Source organism: Quercus suber, unplaced genomic scaffold (assembly GCF_002906115.3).
Source record: "Quercus suber isolate HL8 unplaced genomic scaffold, Cork oak 2.0 scaffold_334, whole genome shotgun sequence".
Taxonomy (NCBI): Eukaryota; Viridiplantae; Streptophyta; class Magnoliopsida; order Fagales; family Fagaceae; genus Quercus; species Quercus suber.
The window spans coordinates 506,444-521,512 of record NW_027069787.1 but is presented as its reverse complement, the minus strand read 5'-3'; the positions used below and the strand labels follow the sequence as shown (position 1 = coordinate 521,512).

Sequence of the window (15,069 nt, the reverse complement as noted above, 5' to 3'; positions counted from 1 at the left end):
TAGGTAGCCTAATATTTTTTTTATTCCAAAAGATTAAAAATACAAGGTTGGCTTTGTTAAAATGGGAAAAAGTGGCTTTTGGCAACACTAAAGCCTCCCTTAAGGATAAACATCAGGAGTTTGAGGAGCTTACCAGTAAGAATGATCCCGCACTGTTGGAAAGAATAAGGGAAACGAAGGTTGAAATAAATAATATTTTGCACCAGGAGGAGTTGGCATTGAGGTAGAGATCTAGAGCAATCTGGCTACCAGCAAGAGGTAAAAACACAAAGTTTTTTTTTACCAAAGGGCGGCCTAAAGAAAGCGGAGGAATCAGATTGTGGGGGTGTTTAATACAGAAGGGGAGTGGTGTACAGATGAGGCCCAAATTGCAGATATAGCAGTGGAGTACTTCCAGAGCTTATTCACATCTAGCCAACCTGAAAATGATGATTTTAGCTGAGTCCTTGCAGCAGTGGATCAAAGGGTCACAGATGAGATGAATGGCACATTATTAGAACCATACACAGGGGAAGAGATATGGTAAGCTTTATTTTAGATGCACCCCTCAAAAGCGTCAGGGCCGGATGGTATGTCTCCTTTCTTTTTCCAAAAATTTTGGAATATAGTTGGATATGATGTTATAGTGCTATTCTCTCTGTTCTTAACTCGGGTTTTCTATTACAGAAGGTGAACTATACTCACATTGTGTTGGTGCCAAAAAAGAATGACCCAAACTCTTTAGGTGATTTTCAGCCCATCAGTTTGGGCAATGTGATCTCTTGCCTACTCTCAAAGGTGATGGCCAACCGTTTGAAGCTGATTCTACCACGAGTGATATCTAATGCTTAGAGTGCTTTCATCCCAGATAGAATTATTACAGACAATACTACCATAGCCTTTTAATTGCTTCACAGAATGAGAAATAGACGAAGGGATAAGGACAGTCAGCTGGCAGTAAAATTGGATATTAGCAAAGCATATGATCGTGTAAAGTGGCAGTTTTTAAGGAAGATGATGACTCGATTGGGTTTTGATGAGAGATGGTTGGCACTTACAATGGAGACAGTTCATTCAGCTTCATACTCAGTCCTCATAAATGGTGAACTCAAGGGCCTTATAAAGCCCACAAGAGGGATCAAGCAAGGAGACTTATTGTCCCTATACTTATTCCTTTTGTGTGTCGAAGGTCTTTCAGCCATGTTGAGGAAAGCTGAGGAACAGAGACAGATACAAGGCATTTTATCATGCAGGGGGGGTATCTGGGTTTCTCATCTCCTTTTCGCTGATGATTGCCTACTGTTCTGCCAAGCAAAGGTTGAGGAATGCCAGAATCTGCTAAACCTTCTTCACAATTATGAAGTTGCATTCGGACAGGCCATAAACATAGGAAAGACGGCCCTTTTTTTAAGCAAAAACATGAGGGTCACCATCAAACAGACCATACAAAGCATGTCGAGAGCATAAGTATTCCAAGACTGTGAGCAGTATCTTGGGTTGCCCATGATTGTTGGAAAGTCTAAGACTAGCACTTTCAAAGGAGTGAGGGAGAAAATTGCAAAGAAATTAACCGAGTGGAAGGAGAGGTTCATCTCAAAGGCAGTAAGAGAAATACTCATTAAAACGGTTGCCCAAGCGGTACCAACCTATATGATGAGTATTTTTAACATACCAAAGCAAATTTGTGAAGACATCAACACTGTACTGGGATGGTATTGGTGGGGGCAACTACGAGATGAAAAGAAAGTGCATTGGATGAGATGGAGAAGGCTGTGTAATCCGAAGAAGGTGGGAGGCATGGGGTTTCGTGATTTACATGCCTTTAACTTAGCCTTACTCGCCAAACAAGCATGGCAGTTGGTTCAGAAAAAGGACTCTTTGTTCTACTGTATCTACAAGGCTAGATATTTCTCAACCACAACGTTCTTAGAGGCTGAGATGGGACACAATCCATCTTACGTTTGGTGCAGCCTGTTGTCTGCAAGGGAGATTGTATTGGCTGGGTCAAGGTGGCAGGTTGGAGATGGAAAAACCATAAAAGTGACATCCCATGCATGGCTTACTCACCCCCTGAGGCTGAATGGAGATATACCTGAAGATATGCATGTACACAAGCTCATTAATCAGTAAATGAGGCAGTGGGACCAAGGAAAAGTAACTGCTCTGTTTGGTGTGGAAACTCATCAAGAAATTTTGGCGATACCACTCACAAGGACGGAGGACGAAGACAGTAATTTGGAAGGAGAATAAGGGGCAGAGTTTCTCGGTCAAGTCTGCGTACCTGGTGGCTCTAAGGGTAGCCCAATAGCAAAGTGGAGAGAGCTCTCATTCTCGGAGAAATGAAAAAGTCTGGAAGCTCCTTTGGTCTATGAATGTACCTCCGAAAGTGAGGAACTTTGTGTGGTGTGCGTGTTTAAACATTCCACCGACCAGAGCCAATTTGCAAAGAAGGAAAATTGCAGTGGACCCGCGGTGTGAGTTTTGTAAACAACAGCCAGAAATAGTTGGCCACGTGCTTTGGGAATACCCCTTTGCCCGTAATACATGGGCTTTAGTAAGGGGTAGTCTGCAAAAATGTCCTGACGAGGCTACTGATATTTTCTTGCTGCTCAAAGGACTTCAGGACAGGCTAAAACGTGGAGATGTTCAGGTCTGGGCTATCACTGCATGGGCCCTTTGGAACACGCACAAGTTGCAACAAATACTACTTTGAAAAGGTGTAGCTGCAACCGAAAGTTATTGCTGGAGGTGCTTTAACCTTGCTATCAGAATACCAGAGATTGATGGAAGCTCAGAGCAAGGATTGATTTTTTTTTTAGTATTTTATTTCTTTTGTTTTATTACCTTGAATTCCTAGCTAAGCCCTATGGGCGGCTTAAAAGACTGGGTTTGCATGTTGTTGACTGGACGTTTGGATCCAGTTCCCTATTTCTTTGTCTTATTGTTAAGTATATTCAATAAAAATTCTATCGTTTCCATTTCAAAAAAAAAAAAATGATATAGATCATTACACTTAGAATATCCCATTATGAAAAAACCAATTGCAATCCAAATAGTCATCTCCGATCTCCATCTTTCTCGCATTCTTTTTATCTACCATTTACTGTTTGTATGTTTTTCCTTCAATCAAGGCCAATCTGTAATTAGGTCATTACCTAGGGTCCCCTTAGGAAATTCCCTAAAATTATAAGTCAATAATCCCTTACAATAGATCCCAAAATCTCCCACTTGGCCACATATACCAAACAATGTCTCTCTCAACACGGAAATCAAAATAGAATATGAAATTATAATCTTTGACCCTTCATATAAAATTAAGATTGGATTGCTTTGTATTTACTCTTCGAGTTATATGTTCAATGTTGGGAATTTAATCAAAATTTCAACCTGTGAGAAACAAAAATAAATAGAGAAAACACACGTCAAAGAAAAATAATCACACGCACAAGACAGTATTTACATGGTTCGGCAATTTGCCTACGTCCACGGAGTTGCAGGGATTTCACTATTATCAGGAAAAAATACAAAGTGCGGCTATAGTGTTTTTCTCTCTCTCTAAAAATACAACAACAGTAGTCACAAACCCTAATTATAAAAGCGGCTTTTATATCCTGCTTACAGGGTTATAATGGGTTACAAAACTGGCCAAAAATAAACTAGGCTCCACAAAGCCCAACAAATCTCCCACTTGGAGACTAGTTCAATCATCAATATCAGTCGCTATCCTCCAAAAGCAATCCCTCATCCGTGCAACTCATTCTCCTGTCTTTAAGCTAGAAGACCAATTGAAGCTGCACATAGCTTCAACTTCTCAATAGTGATACCCTTAGTCAACATGTCTGTTGGGTTCTTAGATCCACATATCTTCTTAAGTGTTACCAACTTATCTTCAACAAGGTACCGGATAAAGTGGTATTTTGTCTGTATATGTTTCGACTTTGAATGAAAAGCTGAATTTTTGGCAAGAAAGATTGCACTCTGACTGTCACTGTGTAAAATGCCCATCTCCTGCTTCTTGCCCAATTCATCTAAGAAACCATGTAGCCAAATCATCTCCTTTCCAGCTTCAGTTGCTGCAACATACTCAGCTTCTGTAGTAAACAAAGTAACAATCTTTTGCAAATTTGAAGTCCATGATATAGCTGTACCACCTAGAGTAAATACAAACCCAGTAGTACTCTTTCTACTATCAACATCACCAGCAAAATCAGCATCTATATAACCTTGCAGCTTCAAACTTGCACCTGTGAAGCAAAGACATGTATCTGATGAACCCTTCAGATATCTCAGAATCCACTTGACTGCCTCCCAATGCTGCTTTCCAGGCCTACTCATGAATCTGCTCACAACTCCCACTGCATGTGTAATGTCTGGCCTTGTACACACCATAACATACATCAAGCTGCCAATAGCTGAGGTATAGGGCACCTTGCTCATATGGTCCCTTTCTTCTTCTGTCTTTGGTGATTGTTCTTTGCTCAGTTTGAAATGACTACCCAAAGGTGTGCTCACTGGTTTAGATTCATTCATGTTGAACCTGCTGAGAACTTTCTTTACATACTCTGACTGTGAAAGTTTCAATGTACCATTAGCCTTGTCTCTAATGATTCTCATACCAAGGATTTGTTTTGCAGCTCCCAAATCCTTCATTGCAAACTGTTTTGACAATTGCTTTTTCAAATTATTAATCTCCTCAATGCTAGACCCTGCAATGAGTATATCATTCACATACAATAGTAAAATGATATAAGAATTGTCAAAGAATTTAACATAGCAATAATGATCAGTTTCACATCTCTTGAACCCAATTTTATGCATAAAATTGCCAAATTTCTTGTACCATTGTCTAGGAGCTTGTTTTAGGGCATACAAGCTCTTTCTCAGTTTGCAGACTAGATTCTCTTGTCCTTGAACAATAAACCCTTCTGGCTGAATCATATAAAGGTCTTCCTCCAAATCACCATGAAGGAATGTCGTCTTCACATCTAACTGCTCAAGATGTAAGTTTTCTGCAGCCACCATTTCCAGCACCAGTCTAATTGTTGACATCTTCACAACTGGAGAAAATATCTTTGTGTAGTCAATGCCTTCCTTCTACTGGAACCCTTTAACAACTAATCTGGCCTAATAACGTTTGCTACCATCATGCTCATTCTTTATTCTGTATACCCACTTGTTGTGCAAAGCCTTCTTTCCTACTGGCAATTCAGTCAGTTCTCATGTCTGATTCCCCAACAAGGAATTCATCTCATCTTTCATGGCTAACTCCCACTTGCTTGAATTTTCATCTTGCAAGGCTTCATTATAACACTCTGGCTCACCACCATCAGTCAACAGGAGATAATTTAAAGCAGGTGAATAACGCTGTGGAGGTCTAATGTTCTTGGAAGATCTGCGGACTTCAGCTACAGGTGTACTCTGATCTATCTGTGAATCTACATTCTCCTTATCTTCTTCACCCCATTTTTGGACAGTACTTTCAGTCAATCCATCTAAGTTGACAAACTCAGATTTCTTTTGATCTATCTCTGTAACATTTGACACTACAGTTGACCTGTCCTTGTACATAACCTGTTCATCAAATATCACATTTCTACTTCTAATGATTTTCCTATTTTGTTCATCCCAAAACCTATGGCCAAATTTCTTATCACCATAGCCAATGAAAAAACATATTTTAGACTTAGCATCAAGTTTACTACGAGCATCAGAATCAATATGAACATAAGATACACAATCAAAAACTTTTAAATGGGAAAACTTTGCCTTTTTACCGCTCCAAACCTCCTCAGGAAGTTTGAACTCCATGGGAACTGATGGCTCTTGGTTTATCAGGTAAGCTGCAGTGCTAACAGCATCAGCCCAGAAAGTTTTTTGGTAGTCCAGCATGCAACTTCATACTCTTAGCACGCTCATTAAGAGTTCTGTTTATGCGCTCAGCCACACCATTCTGCTGTGGTGTCCTAGGAATGGTCTTTTCCATCCTAATTCCCTGTGCAGCATAATACTCATTGAACCCTCTATCTATGTATTCTCCTTCATTATCTGACCTCAAATATTTTACTTTCAAACCTGTTTCTGTCTCAACCATGGCCTTCCACTTCTTAAAAGTTTCAAATACATCATATTTATTTTTCAGAAAATAAACTCATACCTTTCTGCTTGAGTCTTCAATGAAAGTGATGTAGTACCTTGAACCTCCAAGGGATGCAACCAGAGAAGGCCCCCACAAATCAATGTGCATTAACTCCAATTTTTCAGCCTTCGGTGTCCTGCCAGTTTTCAAGAAGCTCACCTTTTTCTGCTTTCCTAATATGCAGCTTTCACACATGTCAAAATCAATGGACTTCAATTCTGGTAATTTTCCTTTTGATAGCAACATCTTCATCCCTTTCTCACTCATGTGACCAAGTCTGCGGTGCCATAGGCTTGTATCAGTACTTGCATCAGTAATTGCAATTGTGTCTCTTGGACTTGAGGTCATATATAGAGTACCAGTCTTCTTTTCACGAGCCAATACTCTAGCTCCCTTTGTAACCTTCCAAGTGCCACCAACAAATAATATTGCATGCCCTTCATCATCAAGTTGTCCAACAGAAATCAGATTTCTCCTCAGGTCAGGAATATGTCGAACCTTCTCCAGTAACCAAACAGACCCATTGGGCAACAATATCCGGACATCTCCCATACCTACAACATCCAAGGCTGAACCATTAGCCAAATACATACCAAAATCATCTACAACATAATTCTGTATGATTTCTCGGTGTGGAGTGGTATGAAACGAAGCTCCTGAGTCCAAAACCCAATCATCAAGTGGACTGTCTACTGCAAGAAGTAATGCATCCTGTACATCTTTTGTTATAGCATTAGCAGAATCATCTTCATTCTTCTTTTTAGGATTTTTGCATTGGTTCCTAAAGTGACCTGTTTTTCCACAATTCCAGCATTGTACTTGTTGGCCTGATCTAGATTTATTTCTGTTCCGATTAGAATTTCTGGATTTTGATCTATCCCGATTTGAATTTTTGTTATTACCTCGGCCTCTTGTCTCAAGGTTTAGGGCAGAACCAGATCCTGAGATTTCACCTGCATCTCTTCTGCGAATCTCCTCAGCTAGAATTAAATCTCGAATATCATTGTACTTGAGCTTTTCCTTTCCTGTAGAATTACTTACTGCCATCCTCATTGCCTCCCAACTGTTTGGCAAAGAAGCCAAGACGATTATAGCACGAATCTCATCATCAAAATCAATTTCTACAGATGACAATTGATTTGTGATAGTGTTAAATTCGTTCAGATGTTGTGCTACTGATGCGTTCTCTGTCATCTTCAGATTAAACAGTTTCTTCATTAAATGCACCTTGTTATTTGCTGATGGCTTTTCATACATACCAGACAAAGCCTTCATCAGATCTGCTGTGGTCTTCTCCTTTACAACATTGTGTGCAACAGACCTAGACAGAGTTAACCTGATAACTCCCAGTACCTGTCTGTCAAGAAGAGTTCATTCATCAGCCTTCATAGCCTCAGGTTTTTCCCCTAGAAGCGGCAGATGCAGCTTCCTCCCATAAAGGTAATCCTCGATTTTCATCCTCCAAAATCCAAAGTCTGTGCCATCGAACTTTTCTATTCTAGACACCTTTCCTGCTTCCTCTGCCATTGCTCTCACTCAAACCTAACCCTAGGCTCTGATACCAGTTGTTGGGAATTTAATCAAAATTCCAACCTGTGAGAAACAAAAATAAATAGAGAAAACACACGTCAAAGAAAAATAATCACACGCATAAGACAGTATTTACGTGGTTTGGCAATTTGCCTACGTTCACGGAATTGCAGGAATTTCACTATTATCAGGGAAAAATACAAAGTGCGGCTATAGTGTTTTTCTCTCTCTCTAAAAACACAACAACAGTAGTCACAAACCCTATTTATAAAAGCGGCTTTTATATCCTGCTTACAGGGTTAGAATGGGGCTACAAAACGGGCCAAAAATAAACTAGGCTCCACAAAGCCCAACATTCAAATCATTTTTTCTTGATAGGTTATGGTTTTTTGTGATTCTATTGTTCAGTGAAGTTGAAATAATGCATTTGCTAAAATTATATTCTTCTACAATTTAAATTAAAATTTATTATATTTATATTAAAATTTTATATTGTGGACTATTTTAATTTTATTAGTAATTTTTTTTTTTAATTATATATGTCTACTAGAAAGCATCAATCTTTATATTAAAACTATTTCAATACAAAATTTGTTATTTGCCATATAGAAAATTTAACAAAAAAATTATTATAAAAAACATAAAGGAATAAGCTATTAAAAAAATGTTGATAAAATATTCATTGCATAATAATTCTTCGTTGTATAAAAAGATTATGTTGTTATAGAATTTTACTAACAATACTTATTACAGTTGTTTATATAGATAGAAGTTTTTCAAAATTATAATTGATAAAATCACACATAGGATTGATTGTATCACAATAAAATTAAGTGAATTAATCATGTTATCAATTGATAATAATATGTTAAAAAAACATAAATACAAAAAATCATTAAAAGTTTTGCAATTTGCATCCCCAAAAGAAAGAAGATTTGATTTTAAATATAAAAAAAGTTTCTAACATAGAAATTTAAATAAATATTATTTGATTGAATTTAAATATAAGATGACCCTACTTTAATTTATCTTCTTAGATCTCAAACTGTATTGAGTTGATCCTAACTTAAATTTTTACAAACATAAAGTACACATATAATTATTATAGTGCTATAATTTTTTGTAATTTATTTAACTTTATTGAATGTCTCCGAAAGATTAGATTTACATATTTTGACTATGCATATATATCATGGAAAAAAATCCATAACTAGAATGAAATCATTATTTATTTTTATATGTTTATGGTTAAGAACATGTTTATGTTTGCAAAAATATGCCTTAAGTTCAATAAAGACTAACAAATACTGAGGTGAATTGATACTTCTATACATTCACAGGAATATAAGTTAAACTTTCATTTGATAGAACATTTAATTTTAAATATTATTTTACTGTCTAAAAGACTATAATTATTTTCTAATTATACTAACAAAAAGTAACAAAGATAATATTGACTAAACGCAAGAATAATTTTTGTCACGTTTTGCATCTACAAGTTATAATTTTTGTCATATTTGTTAACAATAATTAAGTGTGAACTGATACTTCCATGGTTTAATTTTTTGAGAAATTTTTTTAAATTCATGGAATATAAGTTGAATATCATTTGTTAAATAGTCAAGCCATTAGTTTGTTATTTAAAATTCAAGTGATTGATTATCAATCACTTGAATTTTAAATTTGATTTGTTGTTGAAAATCTATAATTATTATCCTTTTATGTAATAAAATCTAAGAAAGACAATATCGGCTTAATACAAAAGAATTTTTGTCTTGTTTTGCATCCATACCGGATCCAATGCCAAATCTTGGTTTAGCTTATGTGTTGTATTTGTAACGTAATTTTCAGCCCTATAATGTCATTTTTACTCTTATAATTAAAATAATTTTCATATTTTTATTGCAGAGAACTATGAGCGAGTAAAATTAAAGAAGAAGAAAAAAAAAATTTAAAAAGAAAATTTTCCTAAATTTTCAAGACATGAAAAATTGTACCATTATTTATTCTTGTAAAAAACAACCAAGTACTATATAATATGAAGAAGTGGATTTATCTTAGACTACTCCCCAAAAATCCTAAAGCATTCTAAAAATAGAGATAGTTTAAGTAGTCCACCAAATGCACTATAAAATGAGTCCAAATCTTCTGTTCTACTTTCTCTACTCTACTCCACTCCATATTTCACAAATAAATACTTGTTACATATCCATTTACTTAATTAAATCCTAATTTTTTTGGCTTTATTATTTCAGCTACCTAAATTAAAGAAATAAAGAAAATAAGAAAGACTCAACAATCAACACATCCTACCACCACCACCATCATTCGCTAGAGCCACCAATGCCTTCAGTCACAACCATCCAGCTAAGGTACCATCTTGGAACTAGAAAATGCGAAGCCAGATCTAGGACCTTCAAACTCCAACAAAGTCCAATATTCTGTAATTCCTTTTCTCGGCTTTCTCATGAACTAAACATTATGGTTGATTTTGATAAGATAAAAGTGGAAGGGTGGATGATGTAAAATCTATTATAGTTTTCAAATAAAACTACCTTTTTTTTTTTTGTCTTTCTACCATGTTATATCTTTTCGGCCTTTGGTTCCTGAAAAATAAAAATAAAAAATAAAAAATTGTCTTATCAAACTCTGTATTTTGAGGTGCTCTTTGTGATGGGGGAAAATCACAACCAAGATTTTTCGGTGCCAATGGATCACTATGGCTGAAGGTGTTGGTGGCTCTTGCGAATGATGGCGGTGGTGGTTGAATAAGAAATTTGGGTTTAATCTCTATCTACACCTAAAACTAATTGGTATCTTGATCTAAAAATAAAAAGCTATCATCAGAAACAGATGTCACAGGTTGAAATTCTCTCAAAAAATATTTCCTTTATTTTTTTAATTTATATAACTCAAATAATGAAGCCAAAAAATTAGGATTTAATTAAATAGATGAACATGTGGCAAGTTTCTATTTATGGAGTATAGATCTAAGGAGATTGTGTGAGGGGCAAACATCCATGAGTCTCAAAGCATCACAGATTATGTGAGGGGCGAAATCTGCTTTAAGGAGATCGTGTCAAATACAAGACTTGATCTAAATCATTCATCCTTCATGTATTTGACTGTGAGTTGTTAATTATTTGCAAATTTTTTTCTTATATATATTCAATATCTATTTATTGGTTTTTGCCTATCACATCTTTTTGAGTTTTTGCTTATATATAGATTTGTATGTTGTTTATTTTTTGCTTTATCACAAAGTAAATTGTTAAAATATATCCAACATATTTTAGTTCAAGACACAATAACATCAGGGAAAAATTGGCATTTGCCCCTAATTTACAAACTATGCAGCAAAATGCCGCTGTTTAGAAATTATTTAACAAAATGTCTAAGTTTTTTTAACTCAAATTTAACAAAATCAAGTTACAGGTAGAACTCAACATTAGCAATATCAAATTCTATGCATATTTTGCCACTTAAATTTTTTTGAAAATTTAAGTGGAACTCGACATTAGCAATGACGAGTTGTACTTAAAAATATATATATAACTCAATTTTGAGGATATCTAATTTTACACAACTCGATTTTGCTAAAATCGAGTTTCAAAAATAGAGACATTTTGTTAAATAGTTTTGAAACAATAGCATTTTACTGCATAGTTTATAAACTAGGGACAAATGCCTATTTCACACCCCCTGCCCCTCCCCCCAAACAACATCATGCATGTCTTTTTTTAACTATTGGTCAGTTCACAAATCCTCATGAAATGTTGTTCATATCCTCATGAAATGTTGTTCATAAAATATTTAAGGAATTCACATTGGAGACTTTCTAAGTATAATTTTTTATTATACATACTAATCTTAAATTAATAAGACCAACATGACCTCAGTTTTTTGTGGAAAAGGGGCTGCATAATAATGACTAAAATAGGATATTAGGATAAAATGTTATTTATACACACTAATAAATTGGTTCATCCGCTTTCATTATTTATACTACCGACTATTACAATAATGTCAAAATGCTCCTTCCGTTATGATCCATTGAGCTTTGTACTAGCTGGCTTCGAGCTAAGTTCGATGTAATAGGATGTTTTAACTTCAGAATTTCTGCTACTCTTTTGGTTTACTAAATCATGGAGAATAAGAAAGCTGTGAGAGGATCAAGAAGAACTGACAAGGTAAACAAGGGTGGCAATACCCAATATGGACTGGCTAAGATGCCTTATTGGTTTGGGTTCTCTTCCATTCTGGTTAAGCCACCCTTTCTCCACATGTTATGTTAGGCTAATCGTCCCTATCACAGATGACTTCATTGACTTGGGATGTTACACACTTACACTACAAGTCTCTCTGGACCAAACACAGCTTTGCGGCGAAGTAATTGGATGTGGGTGTGTGGCTTCAATATGTACTAATCCTACAATCCTGATAAGTTTTTTTTTTTTTTTTTTAAGAGACAAAGATGCACGCACAAAAAATAAAATGAAAAAAAGATTCTAACACAAAAACACACAAACCCTGACAAGTTTAATGTGAATAGTTGAATTTCCAAAACCCAAAAAAAAAAATAAATAAATAAATAAATAATTTAGTGTCAAAACTATAGTGTTAATTATGATTTGAAAAGTTAAAAATTTTGCCAACATATGAGGTTTTTATTTTGTTTTCTGAGTCTAATTTTCAGAAAACGTGATCCACATGAACAATTTTTTAATGAATTTTTTCCATTTTTTAAAGAATTTGGAATGAAAGTAACTCGTTAATAATTATGCAGCGTTGCAGACAAATCTGACGTTGGGACATTGACTAGCTTTGTCTTTGGTCTACTAATTGTAATTGGAACACTAATTAATTGCATCTTTAGCTGTCAGCCTTGAAGTAGGAATAGTCACGGATATTGACGACCTTTAGCTGATCATTCAACGACAATGCAAATATCTGAAATCACAAGAGCATGCCGTGCAAACTCCATTAATGCTGTTTTTTTTTTTTTTTTTTTTTTTAACATCTTTAATAGAAGGGAAAAGTTTACAGTGAGAAAAAGGAAAAAAAAAATTTATTATATTTTTTATAAAAGTTGTGTCAAGATTTGTTAAGGAAACTTATAATAAAATTTTAATTTATAATGTCCACTTTATGATAATTATTATATTATTATATTATGCTAAAACTAGAAATTCTACGCTTAGTTTGCCAAAACCCACTATTAATGCTATTATATATAATATAAAATTTCCATTATTCATATTTTTTTGTGAATCTTTATTTATTTTTTTGGATGTCGCAAAATTTGGTTCTTTTTGGAAGATCTAATGGCGCACAGTATTAATAGCTCTTCTAAATTTTTATTTAAAAATTATTGTAATTTTTTGTTTTTTTTTTTTTTTTTTTTTTTTTTTTTTTTTTTTTTTTTTTTTTTCAGAGAGTTTTAACTATATGGCATCTGTCTTCCAATGGTAACTCTTTATCATCAGACAAGACACTCAATCAATTTTTGGTGTATGCGGAAATTGAATCTCGGATCTCTTATTCAACCATTGGAGACTTTACCAGTTAAACAGTTAAACTAACTAAAACCCAAGGTTTTATCATCTGTTTTATCATTCTTAAATTCTGCCACACTACCTGAACACCTAAATCACACCTTCATCACATTGATTCCCAAGGTTAAAAATCCTGAATTGGTATCTCAATTTCGTCCTATTAGCTTATGTAATGTGTTGTACAAGATTTTTTCTAAGGTGTTAGCAAACAGATTAAAGAAAATCCTTCCCCACATTATCACTGAACACCAAAGTGCTTTCACAAAAGACCATCTTATTTCTGATAATATCCTACTTGCCTTTGAATCCCTTCACAGCATGAAAAACCAAAAATCCACCAAAAAGGGTTATATGGCCATAAAGCTCGACATGAGCAAGGCATACAATAGAGTGGAGTGGCCCTTCTTAGAAAGCATGATGAAAAAATTGGGGTTCAATGAAAGGTGGATAACCCTCATGATGCTATGTGTGTCGAGTGTCTCATATTCTATCCTCATTAATGGGACTCCTCAGGGATTTATTAGGCCAACCAGAGGGATTAGACAAGGGGACCCCTATCCCCCTTTCTATTTCTTTTGTGTACGGAAGGGTTGCATGGGTTACTGACTCAATCAACAGCGAGAGGAGACATTCATGGCTTTTCTCTATACAGGAGAAGTCCACCACTAACCCACCTTTTATTTGCAGACGATAGTTTGCTTTTTTGCAGGTCTAATCCAGAGGAGTGTCAAAAGATCATGGATATTTTACAAGTTTATGAGTCAAGTTCCGGTCAGCAAATAAACAAGGAGAAAACTACAATCTTCTTTAGCCTCTCAACACCGGAAGATAGGAGATTGTTGATTAAAAATACTTTGGGGGGGAGGAAATAAGGAGCTATGAGAAGTACCTGGGTTTACCATCTTTAGTGGGGAGGAATAAGAAAGCAAGCTTCAATTACATAAAAGAGAGGGTCTGGAGGAAATTACAAGGGTGGGAAGAACAATTACTATCTCAAGCTGGTAGGGAAATTCTCATTAAAGCGTTGTCCAAGCCATCCCTACATATACAATGCATTGCTTCAAATTGCCTATTGGTTTGTGCAATGAATTAGAGAGTCTTATTAGAAGATTTGTGGGGACAAAGGGGTGATCGGAGGAAAATACATTGGGTTCGTTGGGAGGAGTTGTGTAAGCCCAAAAGTGAAGGGCGAATGGGTTTCAAAGATTTGGCATTGTACAATGATGCATTACTAGCCAACCAAGCTTGGAGGTTGTTCCAAAATAAAAACTCTCTACTCTATAGGGTGTTCAAGTCCAAATTTTTTCCCAATTGCTCATTCATGGAGGCATGGATTCACAAGCTAGTTCCTATGCTTGGCGAAGCATCTTGAAGGGAAGGGAAGTGCTGAAAGAAGGTATGAGATGGAGGGTTGGTAATGGTTCCTCAATCCGAATCTGGTCTGATCCGTGGCTGCCGTCCAACTTCATGCCTTTCATTTCATCACCAATAAAGCCGGGATGGGAGGAGGCAACTGTGGATACTCTACTGGATTTTTCTAGCCAAGGTTGCGGCATGATTTACTCAGCTTGTTGTTCAGCCCCAGAGATAAGGAGCTGATTCTTTCAATCCCTTTATGTTGTAAACCGGTGGAAGATGCTCTAGTGTGGCCTTTTACTCCAACTGGATCATATACCGTGAAGTCTGGTTATAGATTTCTCCACAATTCAAGAAGCTTAGATTTTGGAGAATACCATCGGAGGAAAATAAATTATGGAAGAAGGTGTGGGGAATGCATGTCCAGCCCAAGGTCCGAAACTTCCTGTGAAGGGCCATCAGGAATTCCATTCCAACAAAATTAATCTTAAGCGGCGTATGGTTCTAATGGAT

General features: G+C 35.7%; 1 protein-coding gene across 1 annotated transcript; it reads left to right on the top strand.

Annotated features, from left to right (window-relative positions):
• The first annotated feature begins 1,482 nt into the window (after positions 1-1,482).
• Positions 1,483-2,109, top strand: LOC136061613 (uncharacterized mitochondrial protein AtMg00310-like). The gene has a single exon (XM_065759602.1). The coding sequence runs from the start codon at positions 1,483-1,485 to the stop codon at positions 2,107-2,109; it is 627 nt and encodes a 208-aa protein (XP_065615674.1).
• Positions 2,110-15,069: the final 12,960 nt, after the last annotated feature.